The 17,307-nt window shown below is 44.3% G+C and overlaps 1 protein-coding gene across 4 annotated transcripts in view; it reads right to left on the reverse strand.

The window, feature by feature from the left end:
• Rgs6 (regulator of G-protein signaling 6) overlaps positions 1-17,307 on the reverse strand; it is a 603,709-nt gene that overhangs the window by 92,053 nt on the left and 494,349 nt on the right. For all 4 annotated transcript variants that reach the window (XM_005409440.2, XM_013507178.1, XM_005409443.2 and 1 more), the window contains 5 exons: positions 15,941-15,992; positions 10,478-10,542; positions 6,107-6,183; positions 3,796-3,877; positions 2,204-2,278 (listed from right to left, as the gene is read on the reverse strand). In XM_005409440.2, the coding sequence (XP_005409497.1) occupies positions 2,204-2,278; positions 3,796-3,877; positions 6,107-6,183; positions 10,478-10,542; positions 15,941-15,992 (351 nt within the window). The remainder of the gene's footprint in view (positions 1-2,203; positions 2,279-3,795; positions 3,878-6,106; positions 6,184-10,477; positions 10,543-15,940; positions 15,993-17,307) is intronic.

Genomic DNA, 17,307 nt, shown 5'->3' on the forward strand with positions numbered 1-17,307 from the left:
TGGCCTTGAGTTTTTTTATTAGTACTTGCTTGCGGTACACAATGTGTACATTCCTTGTGTGGAGTTGGCACATGGGCATAGCAGTTCTTAATGCCTTTTTCATCCCCTTCTCCATCTCTTTATTCCTTTCCTACTTGGGAAGATTTACCTCCCTCTTCCTATTATCTGCTTTTACTTTGCTCTTTATTCATAATTTGCATTTCTCATATAAGAGAAACAACTCACTATTTAAACTTGTGTGTCTGGTTTATGTCAGTTAATATTATGGTCTCAATATACATTCATTTTCCTACAAATGACTCAAGTTTATCCTTCTTTAAGGAAGAGTAGTGCTCCGTTGTGTGTAAATACCATATTTTCATTATCCATGCATCTGTTGAAGGATATGTAGGCTGCTTCCAAGATTTTGCTATTATAAATTTTGACACTATGCCAATTGAGGCATCTCATCCCATGTTAGGTTACAACTGTGAGGAAAAAATCCTTCCTTTTATTGAGAGGAGACTGTGTCCTTGTATATCTTCCTTCTCCAAGTATAGTCCATAGGCCACCTGCAAGAGTCGCCTGAGGGTCCTTGGTGTGGTACACATGGCTAAGCCCTGCCCTGGACCCATAGAATCAGAAACTTTAGGGGTGGGTTTGGGATCCTGCATTTTTATCAAATGTCCCAGGTGATTCTTTTCCAAAAGAAGTTCAAGCCTTCAGGCGCTAATGATTATGTATAAAAGATCTGGTGCCACCTGGTCAGGGCTTTGGGTGCTCCTTTTTAAGTTAAACAGATTTCTGGACTCGGCTATGGCTTCTTTTTCAACTGTTCTTAGTGTCAGAACAGACTAAAGACAGTCTTTGCTTCAGGAAGGAAACAAAGCCCTTAAGGACACAAAGCATGTAGCTGAAATCAATACGATCAAGGTGGACTCAAGGTGCGCACCACGCCATCACATTCTGGATTATAAGACTAGGAGTCCATAAAGATTAACTGAGGATACCCAAGACTAAAAAGTTAAAGTGTGGCACAGGGGCATTTTACATTGTGAATAACAACATGCATAAATGGATTCAAGAAATGAACGTCTCTTTCTCCCCACACCGTCCAGCATATGTGCTTGTTTATACAGTTTCTAATTCGAAGACCTGTAGTCTGAAATACTCCAACTCTCAAGCTTTTTATGCACCAATGTGATATCACAAATGAAAAATTCTACACCTGACCTCATGGACAGATTACAGGCAAAACACAGGCTCACTAAAAAAATTCTAAAGAATTACTTTCAGGTTACATGAATTTGGCATTCAGATCATTCAGACTGGTCCCATCCCAAAGGTGGCTCTGGGTTATATGCAAATATCCCAAAACATGAAAAATATCCAAAATCTGAAACATTTCTATGCCCAAGCATTTTAGATAAAGGATACTCAATCTCTCTCTTCCTCCCTCCTTCCACCCCCACCCCCGTTGGTTATTAGAGGACGTAGGAATGTTTGGGGACACATTACTGACCTTTTGGAATTAGCATGGTGCATTGCCATGCTCTCTCACAGCGTGGTATGGTTCTTGGTGAGGTGGTGAGGGGGGCGGTACGGGTAGTATGGCAGTGTGAGCGTGGTACCTGTGGGCATGCTGTGGCCGCTAATCTTTTCAGTCAACGAGCCCCAAATGATTCCTGGTCATTCACAGTTGGGCAAGATGGTGATCCTAGTTTGGGCAATCTAGCTCTACCTAAGTCTTTCATTTGCTTCTAAGTACCAAGCTGACTGTCACCGGGCACCTCCCCAGTTTTTATTCCTTTAGTTTCCTCTTCTCACTGCCACTTCCCTACAGCCAACTGTTACCAGCCTTCATTTTACTTGAGCTGCCTTCAGGAAGCCCCTGGGAAGCCCCATCTGGCTTGGCTGCCCCTCCTGGGGGCTCTGGAACCGTACTGTGTTTCCCCAGCGGAGCACCTGGCGCCTTGTTGCCTGGTGGCTGGCTTCATCCCTGCCAGACTGTGGGCTCTGATAGGACCTAGCACCGAGGCCCAGGAGCAATCACAACACCTAGCATACCCCAGCCACTTGATAGGTATTTCTAGAATTTGTGAATAAAATGGTTTCAAAAGATAAAACCTAGCAGAATTACAAATAGCAAATTATGATCTAAGAAGTGCCAGAAATGGAAAGGCCATTCACAGCAAGAATTTTGAAGTCAGCTAAACCAGCAAACCTTTTTAACCTTCTGTGGGTTCTTCAAACGTCGACATTTTCTGATATCCATTTCGGTTGTATTCACACAACCTGGCTGAGAGAAAAAGAAAATCGCATAAATTACTAAGTGTAAATTACTCTCCTAATTTAGCTCAAGTGACACCGCCAGAACCACTCTTTATCTTTCTCATTACAGGTAATGTGTGATGTTTTTCATTTTGTTGTAATAGAGGTTCCTCCCCGGAGTTCTTACAGGAAATATAAAGGCTGACCTTACTATGAAGATGACGTGTAGTAGGATAGTGTAAGTTTCTAAACTTACTATCTGCATGGCAAGATTGCTCCAGCCATTGGCTTTGGTATTTCTTATACTGACCCATCCGAAAAGACTCCAGTATGAGGATGGAGAGTTATTTTTGCTTTTTCTTTGAGTTTTTAGGAAGGTTGAAATATTCTGCTCATTTCTAGATCCATTTGATGAGGGAGATACAAGATTCCTCCTAGTCATATGAAATTAGAAATACAGTCAAACCTCACCATTTACAGATTTCCTCCTGGTGGATCCACCAACTTGCTACAATTTATTCGTAACCTTGAAATCAATACTGGCGGCAATTTAATGGCCATTCACAGATGTGTAGAGGTCACCAATTTTGGGTTGTCCAGGTGCACATGTGCAGCTGAGGCTGAACAAGGTGACACTCTCCCTTCTTATTTCAGGCCCTATACCGTAAGTCAGTTTATGTAGGACATGTCTAGTACCCAGTTTTCTGCATTGCTGCCCTGTGTGTCGGCGACGCTCTGCTCATAATGGCCCCCAAGCAGCGTACTGAACTGCTGTCCAGTGTTGCTAAGAGCAAGCAGGCTGTGATGTGCCCTAAGGAGAATATGTGTGCGTTAGATGAGCTTCACCGAGGTGTGAGTTATAGTGTTGTTGGCTGGGAGTTCAATGTCAATGATCAACGCACAGATTAAAGAAAGCGTCTTTCTACAAGAGGTGTCTTTGTACAAAAATCTACATTAAACGAAGTTCTATATGATCAGCTGATAAAGATGTGTGGCCAAAGGCTCACAGGAACCCAGTCCTGCATGTCCCACAGGGGCAATGCTTCCAAAGGCCACAGAACACAACTACTGTGAGTAACAAGAACCAACTGTATTCAAAAGGGAGTATTTTAAGATTTAGAGCTGAACAAGCGAGGAAATGCGAAGTGTTAATTTAGGGGAAGAGTGAGGTTCTGGCACTTAAAGTTCTCCTGGTGGAATTCCCATTGTTCCCCTATTTCCATATTTTCTTTTCTTCTTTTTTGGTACCAGGAATCAAACTCATGGCCTTGAGCTTGCCAGGCATGCGCTGTGCCGCAGAGCTGTATTCCTGGTTCTTTCCATATTATCATGGGTGGGTAATTTTTGGAAGGTGGAGCTGACACACACACTCCAGAAAATCTACGGAGAGTCTACGCATGAATGGCAAAACCAATTTTGCAAAGCCTCACGGTTTCCTTGAAAATAAATACCTGGCCAGTAAAGACAGTCTTTCTTTGAAGAGAAGAATAAAGGAAAATTACAGTCATCAGAAACACCCCAGAGAGCCAAGCACAGCTTCCTCACCACTGGCCGGTGGACATCCCAAAAGGCCCGTTCTTGACTGTCCAAAATTTTCCTCTCCGTCTTGTCCTTTTTTCGGTCAATTCTGAAAAAGCAGAGAGATGAAATGAGAGGATCGTGCTATCTTTCCCTCTGGCCCTCACCCCAGCTCTCTGGTCCCTTTTCTAGGAGCCACGCTGTACACAAGGCTTTTGACACCTGGGTGGCCCCTGCTTGCGGCAGGTGGGCACGTCCCTCCAGGCAGCCTCAGACTTGGCGAATCTGCTAAGGACTTGGTGTAGGCCAGAGTACGGATTGCCGTAGGACCACAGTGGGCACGGGAAAGAGCAAGAATGAAACTGCCCGCGGGAAGTAGGAAGATCAGGGTTACTGAGAACAGAGTTAGCCCACCGACGCGCCCCCTCCTGCAGAGGGAATGCTGCACGAACACACTGAATAGGACACAACCACCAGCTTGTCAGTTTTTCATCTCAAACTCGAAAGTCTGCTTTTCATGCAGTTCAGTAGAAATGTCTGTGAAATGCTGCAATTATGTGTTTTAAAAGTCACTTAAGTCATCTGGCTTCCAAAAGGCAGAGTAATGGTCTTAGCATGTGTCAGGATCAAGAAGGCAAACATCACCAGCCTCAGCCGGAGGAGGCACAGACGCAAGAGGGAAATTACAGGTGACAGAGTCAGATTCTTTATGTTCTTAGCAGCAGCCCAGGTAAGAGGTTCTTTCTTTTCATTTTTTTAAAGGCTGTATTACTTCATATTATCTAAGTAAAAAGCAACTCAGATTAACTGCCATGTAACTTCTGGTTCTCGGGTCTCTTGGGGACATTTCAGTTTGCTGGACTGAACCAAACCCACGATCACCTCCTGGTTTTTGTGATAAGTGCTGTGTACTTAAATGACCCACGATGATAATGTCATCACAGAGTTAATTATAAAAGCTAATGGAGAAATACCACACATGTACAAAGTGACAATTTCCTTTCTCTTTATAATATGATGCTGTTTGATTCTTTAGGAACAAACTGTGCTTCTCTTTGCTTCCCAGCTGAGTACACAGCTAACTTCCTCCGTCAGTCCATCCGAATCCTAGCCTTCTCCTATCTGCTTTCCCTCCTTCCACCTTCTCCTTCCTCTGGGGCCTCCTGTTGCAGCTTAGCACCTGGGGCCTGGTGCCCATATCCTTCGGTAGTTCTGAGGGATCAGGATGATCAGCAGGTGGCTGGTATGGGTAGAGGAAAGGCAGACACTATACAGGGATGCTGGCGGTAATTGCAGCATGCATGCCACTGGTTCAGATGACCTCAGGTTACTTCCAATGGGGGTCATAGGTATGATTCGTCCTCATGCACACAGCCTGAGACCTGGCTCTTGGTGATAAGCAATGACACCCACAGAGTATGACTGGGCTCATTCAAAGCCCCATGGAAGGCTGCTCGCATGCAAGGTGCCCAGGGAATAGGTACTTGTATTTCTCCAGATCAGCGTCCCTTTCCCACCCTTCCTCTGTCCCACTTTTCCTATTAACACTGGCTAAACAGATAGAGTCCCTGGAAAGAACAAGGATGATCTTGACCAGAGCAACTCCATGTCCAGGATTAAGTGGATCTGATTGACAATCACAGTTATGGCCTGGGGGAACATTTGTTTCTTACTCCTCATGTTTCTTAGAGGAAGTTTCTTATTCTAGAAGGGAAAATGCAGAAAAAAAAATCCTTTCAACTTTTTCCCTCCTTTACTGCTTGTACTTTGAGAGGAGAAATGAGTTAACTTCTTGGTGTATTTGAAAGAAGAAATAGAGAGAAAGCTCAGGCTAGTCCTTTGGGGTCCCCTGTCTAGGATATCCATTCTCTGTATTCAGTAAACTTACAGAGGTCAGCTCTGCCCTGGAGGAGGAGGCCTACGATACACACCTCTGCACAGAAGGACAAGTTTAATTTGGATTTTGGCCTCCCTAAAACTCTTTATATATTTTTCTATGAAAATGAAATCTTCAGTCCTAAAGGCAACCTGGGTCTGATGTTTTCCAATCACTTAGGAAGAAGAATAATTGGAAATCTCTTGAACAGATAGTACACCTTCCTACAAGCAGAATGCTGCATTTGGGAGGAACCCTCTCGATTGCTGAAGCAAGTGCTTTTGATTGTTTTAGAGTGACATCAGTGTCAAAGATGAAACACATACTAATGTCACTTTCTACTCTCTTGATTAGAGACACTAGTGTCAGGTAGAATCTTCACTTTGGCAATCCCACCCCGACTCTATCTCCAAATTCCAGAGCTATTTCCTCTCTGCAAAGGTCTCTGTTAAGTTCACCTACTTGACTTGTGCTTCTGCTTGCATAAAGATGAATTCCCACTTTCTCGCAAAGGCCCTCTGGAGTCTTGCTAAGTTTTCCTGGTGAGAAATGAAAACCAACAAGAAGGGATTAATCATCGTAAGTTAATACTTCGACACCTATGCTTGTTACAAGGCAGCCATCCATACTGTTTATTCCAAACAAACTAGCAGGGCCTCATATTAAATCCACTGGACATGAACCCAATTTGAATCTGCACCAGACCCTGCTGTACGGAGCTGAACTATTAATACTCATTTATACATCCATTAAGTTGGAGTCTCTGCAGTTCATATCTCTCCCTGTGTTTTACAAGAACACAACTCACACAGCACGTGTTATAAAGGTTACTGAAAACAATGGCTTGTAGTTACTGGGGAAGGAAGGATGGGGTCTTTGCAACCTTTTGGCTATCTCAGCACCAAAACCAAGGCTGGATCTTTCCAGGATGTGCGTTCCAGCAGGCAGCTGGGGAGGTTGTAGGGACTTTAAAGTGTGCTCTTTAAAGATAGGACTCAAAAGTGGACCAAAGGGAGTGTCTATGTTAGGGTAGTTAGGCCAGCAAACCTCCGCTGGACACGGTAATGCGCACCTGTAATCCCAGCACTTGGGAGGCTAAGGCAGGTGGATTGCTGTGGGTTTGAGGGAAGCTTGGGTTACATGGTGAGATCCCCCCTCAAAACAAAACTAAACAACAACAAGAAAGAAAGAAAGAAAGAAAGAAAGAAAGAAAGAAAGAAAGAGAGAAAGAATAAGGCCCCCAGAAAACAGAAAGAAAGAAAAGTAACTGAGGGTTACTTTTGGAGGAGAAGCCGAGTGTTACCTAATGGACTTACCTAATGGAACATTAGGACAGTGAGGAGGGGTGTTTGACAGCCCCATAATGATCCTCCTAATTCTGATTAATGCAAGGCCAAAGCCTACATTATGCTATGTATTTTCATAGAGCGTATGCCAACACTAATTGATTACCCTCATTAGTGGATTATTAATATGAAAGGAGCTTCAATGGAAGAGCATCACACAGGAACTCACGGCTATTATAAAGCTTGGCGTGCGAGTGCTTCTAAGAAACTGTCCCTCTGACTCTTCTACTGTTCTAGGGCTCCAGGCTGCTAATGGCTAATGTCAATCAACTGGGAGAGTAGTCCTGTGAACTCTGCTAGTCGCACCACAGAATACCAGACAGCCATTAAAAATGATAATATATTGTTGAAATGGAAAGATTCCCTGAATACTACAGTGTATGATTAGGGAAAGATGCGGTAGACCCCATGTTTCTGATACAATCCTATTCTGCTGTAAAGAAAAAATGTATGTATGTATGGAAAAAAACTTAAGGGGAGAATCAGGTTATTTCCTCTTCTTTCTTGGTGGTTTAAAATTTTATTTTCTATAAGGAGAATATGTAAGCAGAAAACTTTAATAAAATGACTTTAAATTTGAAAGCATTTTAGAAACAAGATGCCCTTTCAGTTTCTAACCATCTGTATGCAGAACTTCAACCTGAAAAAAAAAAATCTTGAATCTGTATTCTTCACAAATACCAGAGAAGAAGATTATAGGGCAAGAGAAGAGAAAACAGAACAAAATATTTCAGGAGGTGATACTGTCTTATTTATATGTAGGACCTTTTCTAAAACATGGAAAATAGGGGAAGAGAAACACAGGCAAAACAAGGCCATGGCAGTCTGGGTCTTTTCTGAAGGTCATGTTAGGGAAGTGAGGTAGTTATGTGTAAGTTCTTCGCCCTACATAATAAAAATAGCTAACAAGCAGTCTTTGGGAAGAGGGTGATGTGACTGTGTGAGCATCTGGGCAGAAGGGTCGGACCAAGCTCCCAGGGTGCTGAGTCATAAGACCGTCATGGCACGTTTGCTTGAAAGAGCATACGTAAAATTCTCTCTTATGATGTGATGTGCAGGCTTTAGCCTGCTCCTGAGGCTCTCGACAGTCTCCTGCATTTCCCACTTTTCTACTCTTTCCCCCTACTCACAGGTATGTGATACAAGCAGGATCAAAGACAGTAGGGAGCCGTGCCCAAGGCCCGCTTTCCACTGGTCCATCCATTTGCCTTTGGGTGGTGGAGAGGGAATGCTGATCTAGTTGGCTTGGTAGGTTTGAAAACATGGACCCAAGAAAGGCAGGACCGGCACGTGGGGGACCTCGTGTTTCTTCTGGAAGACTGAGGTGGTAAAAGTGGGAGGAGCATTTGGAAGGTGGGTAGGCTTCCCAGGGGGATTCTCTACCACCTCCAACATGAATTCTCTACTACCTCTTCCCATAGCTTCTGGCTCTGCAATCATTTCCTGGCTCAGGAACGCCTCCCCTGGAGGACGTATGTGGAGAGGGAAGTAGAAGGCACATGAAAGTTCAGACAATTTTCCTGGATTCAGAATCTAGTGTGCTGACCGTTACACCATCAGACAATTTTTCTGATTCCCTATGACCCACACAAAATTCATTTTAGAGGAAATGTTATGCCAGCCAAAAGTTAAAAATACATTTTAAAATTATCAGTGAATCTTCAACTTCTCTGAGTTTTTGTTTCAAATGAAAATGGATGTGCGAGTGGTAGTGGGGCATCTCATTCTTGCAAGGAATCCTCACAGCTTAGAAAGGAAGATGGAAGAGGAAAGTTGAGAACACGGGGAAAGGAGATACATCTTGTGACATGCATCTTGTCTTATCTTCTGGATTGAATTTTGTTTATACAGTCTCCTGTAGTACCAGGCACATAGGAGTGGGTGATCAAAATATCTCGTGAATGTTTAAATTTTAAAAATTTATTACAATAAAAGACAGACTGCCTTTAATCTCCCTCCAACTTCCCCTCGGTTTGAACACAGTTACCCTGTCAATCTTGTCACTTTCTGAAGCAGTTCTGGAAGTCTTCTTTTGTGAGTGTCTTTGGTAAGTTTGATTTAAAAAAAATGAACAGCTGAACTCTGTTGCCAAGTGCCGTTCAACAGAAAGACAGGGTCATAAAACACGACACGGTGTCCTCACCCGTCTTATTCACTGGATTTGGTGCTGTACAACTTCTGGTCTCCACAAAGTCAAAATGATCACAAAACCTAAACCTTTTGAACTGATTCAGGACATTAAGGCAGCCATAACAGCACAACTAAAGACACTCAGGAGGAAGAACTTTCAAAACTGCTTCAGAAAGTGGCAAGAACCATGAGATAAGTGTGTTTGAAGTGAATGGCAGTATTTTGAGGGAGATGAATGGTAATGTGTCTTTTACTTTAATAAGTTAAAAAATGTAAGCATTTGCCATAGTTTTTAATCACACCTTGTATAAAGATACAATTTTAACTTTAAAAGTTATATAGCAAATTCCTGTTTTCCTCTTGGAACCGTTCTGTGAATTCTAACACACGTGTAGGTTTGTATAAGCAACACAACGGTTGGGATACAGAACAGCTCCATCACCTTCCCCAAAGCCCCTTTGCTATCCCTGCCTGTCACATCCTAGCCCACCCACAAGCACAGCCACTGTCAGATAGTTTGTCTTCATAAGAATGTCATACGTGGAACGGCTGGCTTGAGACTAGCTTCTTTCATTCAACACAATGTCTCAGATACTCATCCAAATGATTGCATGTGTCAGTGGTTTATTCTTTTTACTCAGAATAGTATTCCATCTTATGGGCACCTTACTTAGTTTAGCCACTCACACAGTGAGGTATATTTGGGTTGTTTTCAGTTTTTGGTTATCATGTATGAGGCTGCTATGAACATTAGTGTACAGGTTTTTATGTGAATACAAGTTTCGATTTCTCTAGGATATGTCTGTAGAAGGGGAATCACCTGGGTATATGATAAATGCATGCTTAACTTTGTATGAAACCACCAACCCTTTTTCTAGAGAGGCTGCACCATCTTCCCCTCCTACCAGCAATGCAGGCGAGTTACAGTCGCTCCACATGCTCACCAACGCTTGGCTTATCAGGACTTTTCATTCTAGCCATTCTAACAGACGCGAAATGACGGCTCACCATGAAATCAATCTGTATTTTCAGAATGGCTAATAGCTTTGAACATCTTTCCATGTGAGTATCTGTCATCTTTTTGTCCTCTTTGGTTGAAAGGTCTTTTTTAAGTTTTTCGCCTATTTTTTATTCTTTAATTATTTTAGTACACATTTGAAGTAACATTGAGTCTTTATTGTTGAGATTTGAGGGTTGTTTACACAGAGATATGATTTCACCGTGATGGTAAGAGGAACTGAGGTCAGAGCAGGGGAGACAGAAGAGACTCGATTCCACTGCCTGGGGCGGGGGTGGGGAGAAGGAAAGGTGACATTACTCTTTTCCCACCACGAGCCTGACAAATAATCGTACTCACTGCTTCGTAATCTGCCAGCTCCAGCCTTGCTTTATTCTGCATTGTCCTCTTACAGAGATAAATGGCTGGGGGAAGAAGAGAAATTATAACACATATAAAGCCAGCAGCACGGTAGACTCAATCCCATCCACCCACGCATCCATCTGTCCACCCATTTATCCGGCCAACCCGACCACGTGTCCAGTTCTGTCCTGTGAAGAATGTATTTTCTAAGTGGAGTCATGACATGTGACCTCTGGGAATCTTTCTGCAGGTTAGGGTCAGATGAGGACCTCCACTGCCAATCTTGAAAACTCTTTTTCCTCTTCACTCTGCCACACCCGAACAGTCTCCACTCAGAGCGATCTGTCTCAAATAGGATCATGATACCCCTGTACCTAAAAGCCTGACATTGGTTCCTCAGTGGCTTCAGAAAGATATTGAGACCGCCAGGGTGACAATATGGCTCATTTATGATCCAGTCTGATTGCCTTTTCAACCTCTTTCTCCCCACCCCATCAGATGTTGAGGCCACCAAATTTTCAGCTTCCCTCCTCTGCGTATGTGTCCTTTACATGGAAAATCTCTTTCCTCTATGTGGTGACCTCCTACCGATCTCTGAAGGCCTAGCTCAATGTTCTAGATAGTTCTGATCTTTCCTCAACCATACAACTTGATGCCATTGCCTTGAATCTGCATGCTCACTAGACTGTTCCTAGCTCTAGGATGTAGGCTCTTTAGGAACAGAGGCTACGTCAGCTATAACCTTGGCCTTAGCACCTGGGCCTGTGATGCCAGGTGGAAGGAAAGAACAGTAGAGAAGGAAGATAATTTAGGGCTGTCAGCTCAGGCTCAGGCAGGCTTCTAGACCCTCAGGTGCCAGGGCATTCTTCCTCAAACACGGCCTTCCTCCCCCAACTCTGTTTCTTCAGAGACTTCCTCCTTCTCCAGTGTCAAGTGGAATGATCCCAGGGAAACAGTAAGTGAATGGTATGAAAGAGCGACAGAACACGTGAGAGAGAAGGCCACAGAGGACCTGTGACTGTCTAGTTGTTTGACAGCTTCACTACACTAAGAGGTCTCTAATCAATCTCTTGCTGGATTAACTGGCTTCCTTAAGTTATCTGAATAATGTCTGGATGGCAGTGTATGATCCTGTGGAAGCTTGCAGCCAGCAGTCTTCTCTCCGCTAGGCCTGGACTTCTGCTTTCTGTAGTCTGACTGTGTGCTGACAGGAGTCTGTGGTGGCTGTTCCTAAATTTGCTTATGTTAGGTCCACTTGCTATTTCAATTATGCAAGTTGACTAATTATTACATATGCACACACTGTCTCAGACCTTTGATTGGAGTTAATGATGGGAAAGCCATATGTATCCAGTAAAAACTACACTTTGAATTTCAAATTTTGATCTTTTTCTTTTCTGGGTTAGTAATATGGAGTGTGAGTATGACTCTCTCTCTCTCTCTCTTTTTGTACTAGGAATCAAACTCAGGACCTAGACACATGATCACAACAGGGAAAACCTACTCTACAATGTGCTGTGTTGCTTAGTTAGGATGTTAGTAGGTTAGATGTGTTTAACGCATTTTGACTTAAAATATTTTCAACTTAATTTGGGTTAATCCGGATATAACCCACAAGTTGAGGAGCATCTTACCAATGAAATGAATGTGATAAGACCGTTGTTTCTATGAAGACTCAATTAAACAGTTTGGAACAACTTAACTGATAAAGGAGAGTTGATGAATTTAGTACAGGTGAAACAGTTGGCAAAAATCATAAAAATCTAGGCGAGACCAACATTCAAACAGCATTGAATGTGTCTTTAAATTATTAAGGCACTTTAATAATGCCCCAAACTGGGTGTTTTATCATGAATGTGGTTTAAGAAAGAAACTGAAAAATTCTTGGGCTCTATGGTCAAACTGAAATCCTTGGTCCTACCTCAAACAGTGTCGTTATGTTCCTTTGCATATTTTGCATTCATATGATGGGTGTAAGGCATGCACATTTCATTTTTTAATGATTTTTCTATTTACCAAGTTTTCCAATGATCCAAGCAGCTACAGCTGCATCACATCTGAGCTATTACAAAATTATCTCCTTCACACCCTTAGACTAGAAGCACCCTGTGAGACTAGGGGCAAGCTCCAGCAGGAAAGTCGGCATGTCACCCACCCCACCAGCCCCTGTCTCATTTCCTGTGAGCAGTGCAGGTCCCAGAAAGGAGCGGCTGCTTTGACAGAGCTGACTGGGTTGGACAGTGTTTTCTATTGGCCAAATGTTAAGCTCACTAAAGGCTCACCTAGATTTGGAATATGGGTTTGACATAGGTAGAATCATCCCAGGAAACTTCCAGTACATCTGGGTGAAAACAGGCCAGCCAGGTTGTGAAGGGAAGAATTGCATGAGGAATGCAAAGCTGGTGCCAGTCCTGATGATCACCAGGTCTTTACTACGTGCTTCTAACCTATTTCCCTGCGGTGGTGTCACACATGGAGGGTCTGTCCATTACATTGCAGAAGTAGGGTGCAGCTCTCCTTGGTACAGGTCTCCCCAGGTAACAAAGTATTGACCACCATGAACGCAGTGATGACAATATTAACCGTTGACAAAGTAGCAATAGCAATCACTACCCAGGTGACAGTAATACCAACCACCATAACTACAATAGCAACATCAAGCACCATCACACTAGTAATACAGCCACGATCCTACTCACAATAATTCCCACCACCACCACTCTAAGGACATCAGCCACCACTGCAGTGACAATGGCAACCACCATCTTAGTAATGATAATACCATCCACTAATAGTGACATCAACTACCACCACAGTACTCATTAGCAATCACCACTCTGATAACAATACCAACCACTGCTGCTGGAGTATTAATAGCAACCCTCACCCTAGTAACAAAATACCAACCATCACCACCACAGCAGTGACAATATCAACCATCACCACTGTATAGACTCCTTACTCTGTGCCACGCACCAACCCTGCATGCATTTTATCTAATCCTAACAAAACTGCACTACGAGACGAGTAATATTCTCACTGTGATTTGAGCATGAGGTCTCTGAGGCACGGGGAGGTAAGGCAGTGTTACAGATTGGATCTCAAATGTCCCCCAAAAGCTCATGTGTTGAAGGCTTGCTACCTAATGCAGCAGTGTTCAGGTGTAAGCCCTCTGGGGGGTGACTGGGTCATGAGGGCTGTGATCTCATGAACAGATGAATTTATTTATGAATTCATAGCTTAAGGGGGTATTGGGAGGTGGTAGAAAATTTAGGTGGGGCCTAGTTAGAGGAACTAGGTCACTGGGGCTATGCCCTTGAAATGCGTATCTTGTTCCCAGCCCCTTCTTCCCTCTCCTTCTGCTTCCTGGTTGCCATGAGGTAAGCAACTTTGCTCCATCACATGGTCCCTGTCAGGATGCTTTACCTTGCCACAGCCCCAGAAACAATGGAGCCAGATGACCATGGACTGAACCTCTGCAACTGTGAGCTGAGATAAATCTCTCCTCTTTTAAGTTGACTTTCTCAGGTATTTTTGTCACAGCAACAGAAAGCTAACACAAGCAACTTGCTGAAGTCACACAGGTCACGCAGCTGGTTGCTCTTGGGATCTGCCATGCTGAGTTCTCTCTTGGTAAACACTGATTTGTTCACTAAACTGCTTTGGAATTACTGGCAAGCACTTCTGTATCCTGCACCTTGACTTCTTCACCCAATTTGCCGAGAATCCAAAATAATTTTGCTTTCATGAGAGCCTAAAACCAGCAGTCATTTTTATCCTTGTTTATCTACTCACCAAAAAGTATGAAACGGAGGAAATCTGCAGAGAAAGGGAAATAACTCCCTTTGCATGCTGTGTAAGAGGGAGTAAACAGATTTTAATCTTGGGTCAAAGTATCTGGTCTCGTCCTCCTCCCACTCTCCCCGTGGCCTGGAGAGATACTGCATTTCATATTCACAAGGGTACTTGCACGGAAGCAAGCTGCAATTATCCACTTGCCAGCTGGGCCACCGTGAGCCGTATTTTAGACCCTGAGTCACTTGCTTTATGCATGGCCAAATGCAGCTCCTGCTCTGAGCCAGATGCTCGCTGGACCTGCTCACTGCGTCATTTGCGGTGTGGCCATTTCTGAGAGTCCAAAGTGGTGCCTGCGGATAGCTCAGCACACTGCCCAGCGGTCCTGCCTCATTTGTGAGTCCCGCCTCCAGGCTCAGAGTCTCATGGCACAGCAACCCGCTTGCCTTCCGTCTCAGGACTGCTGCCAGGGGCTGTTCTCCCCTCCAGAGCCGGCGGCTTTTCCCGCAGGTCTTCCAGACAGCCTCTCCTGAGCCCCAGCCAGCTACACACCTCACCCCGACTCCTGGTGACTGCAGCAGCCTCCCCATTGTAAACAAGGCTGCAAAAAAAATCTAGAAAGAATCCACAGGCTCCTCAAGTGCCCCGTCCCAAGGAAGGCCACGGGCTAGACTGCCACAACAACTACCAGGGGGCCATACAAAGGGGAAGGTGCTGCTGCTACGGCCTCAGGCTCATCGTACAGAGAACAATGGGAGGGCGTGAGTGCTGGAGCCACTCAGATCTGAGTTCAAATTCTCCTGCCTCCAGGGAGTGTCTGCTGAACACCTTCAATCAAGAACCAGAACCATCGGGAAATATTTACCCAGCACCAACTGTGTCTCAGGCACGCACCATGTCCTGAAGGACACGAGAATGTACAAGATGGACCAGTTCCTGCCCTCGTGGGGTTTATAATCAACTGGGGTTTCAGACAAACGTGACAGTGCTGGGATGTGGCCTTTCTGGGCCCCAGCTTCTTTATCATAAGCATAAGGACAGTCGAATTTCTTCTGAGAGCTGGCACAGAGAAATATCAAATAGTCTCTATTGAGAGAGTACAGCAAAGGGCTAACAGGTCCCCGTCTGGATAGATACAACTCTCTGTTTATCCAGACCTCATCTTCTTCCACTTTTAACTTTTCTGGTCCAAGGTGACATCTGTATATCCCTCTCTGGTCTATCTCCTTTTTCCAATAACTTCCAATTGTTAAAATCACCAAGTTCTTAGTAAATTTTAATAAGTCTGTGAAACTAGAAGGGCCAGGGGAAGTGGCTCCTGGACCAAGCCTTCCCTGAAACCCTGTCTCAGGAAGGAGCAAGCAAAAGTCACTATTACTTAGTGTTGCCATGGGATCCTAGTCATCCATGGCCCCACAGAATGAACCTGTTGATCATCATTGATAAAACTTTTCTTCCCTTTGTCCTTTTGCTTTCAATAGTGGCATCTTTCTGTCTGCTCTGCCTTCCTGCATTTTGTGGAACGGAGTGCTCATTACATATCAACAGTGTCAGACAGGGCAGGCGAAGACCCCCCCTCCTGTGCACCCCAGTCACCCACACCCGGCATGTGTCCTCCGCACTCCCGGAGCAGTGTGGAGCGTGGGTTGTGGCTCCAGCTCTCACCGTAGTCAGTGTTTTCAGGTTCCCAACAGTTCGAAGGCCAGAAGTAAGGAGCCTGCAAAGAATCACATGGTTACCAGGGAGCGGAGCGCCCACCCTCACCCGCCTCCCAGCAAGGCCCTTTCTTTAGGACAGGCGCTCTCCCATCTCTTCCTGCCTGATGGTATACCAACTCTCTTGGTTTTGTTTTGGGTATGTGGTATTGGGGAGGGAACCCAGGGCCTTGGAAATGTCAGGGAAGCATTCTGCCTCTGAGCAACACCTGCAGCACTTCTGTATTTCAAGACAGGGTCTTGTTAAGTAGCCCAGGCTGGGCTCAAACTTGCCATTCTCCTGCCTCAGCCTCCTAGCTAGGATCATAATTATGTGCTACCATATTCAGGCTTTCTCGTTTCTTGTTGTTGTTGTTGTTGTTGTTGTTGTTTTTTTAAACAATCCAGCTGAAGCCAGTCAACACATTAATCTATGTTGAGAAGTGAAATCCAAAATAAACAAAATAAATCTAAAATAAAAAATATATTGAAAGGCTGGGTGTGTAACTCAGTGTGAAGGCCCTGGGTTTAATCTCATAGATAGATAGATAGATAGATAGATAGATAGATAGATAGACAGACAGAGAGACTGTCTGTCTCTACTCTCTCTGTCTCTACAGAGAGAGAGGGAAAGGGATAGAGAGACAGAGAGACAGAAAGAAAGACAGAGAGAAGAGTGAGAGAGAGAGAGAGAAAGGGAGAGACAGAGAGAGAGAGAGAGAGAGACAGAGACAGAGATATTTAATTTATAGGGAAAAACTTCTTGTCCTGAAACAAGAGAAGTCTTACTGTAGACATCCTGAGTACACAGGCCATTTTAAGAACTCTGCTGCTAAAACCTTTGGTTAGACCTTGGACCGACCCCTCACCCTCTTCCCAAGCCCATAAGGGTGGACCTGGGAGGAGTGAGTACAAAGCAGGTGGAGAGGATGATCAGGTGGCATATGGAATCTTTGCCCCAGGGAGGCAGCACGAGGTAGTAAAGGTGACGATGGTGCTATCAGGCTCTGTCGCCTCAGATCGAGGCTTCCTGTTCTATTTACTAAATACCACATTAATCTCTGAACACCTCAGGTTTCCCATCTGTAAAATGGGTGACATTGACCTCTTTAGAGGTAGAATAAACTTATAGAAGTTTCTTCACAATAGATAAGGAAATATGCACAAAGTGTCCGCTATGGCCTGAATGTTTGTCTCCCCCCGTCAAATGTACATGGTGAAATCCTGACCCGCTCCCCAAGGCACTGGCGTTAGGTATGGCTTTGGGAGGTGGTTAGATCACGGGGGTGGAGTCCTCCTGAAGGAGATGACTGCTGTTAGGAAACAGGCCTGAAAGAG

Source organism: Chinchilla lanigera, unplaced genomic scaffold, assembly GCF_000276665.1.
Source record: "Chinchilla lanigera isolate Chin_1 unplaced genomic scaffold, ChiLan1.0 scaffold00122, whole genome shotgun sequence".
NCBI lineage: Eukaryota > Metazoa > Chordata > Mammalia > Rodentia > Chinchillidae > Chinchilla > Chinchilla lanigera.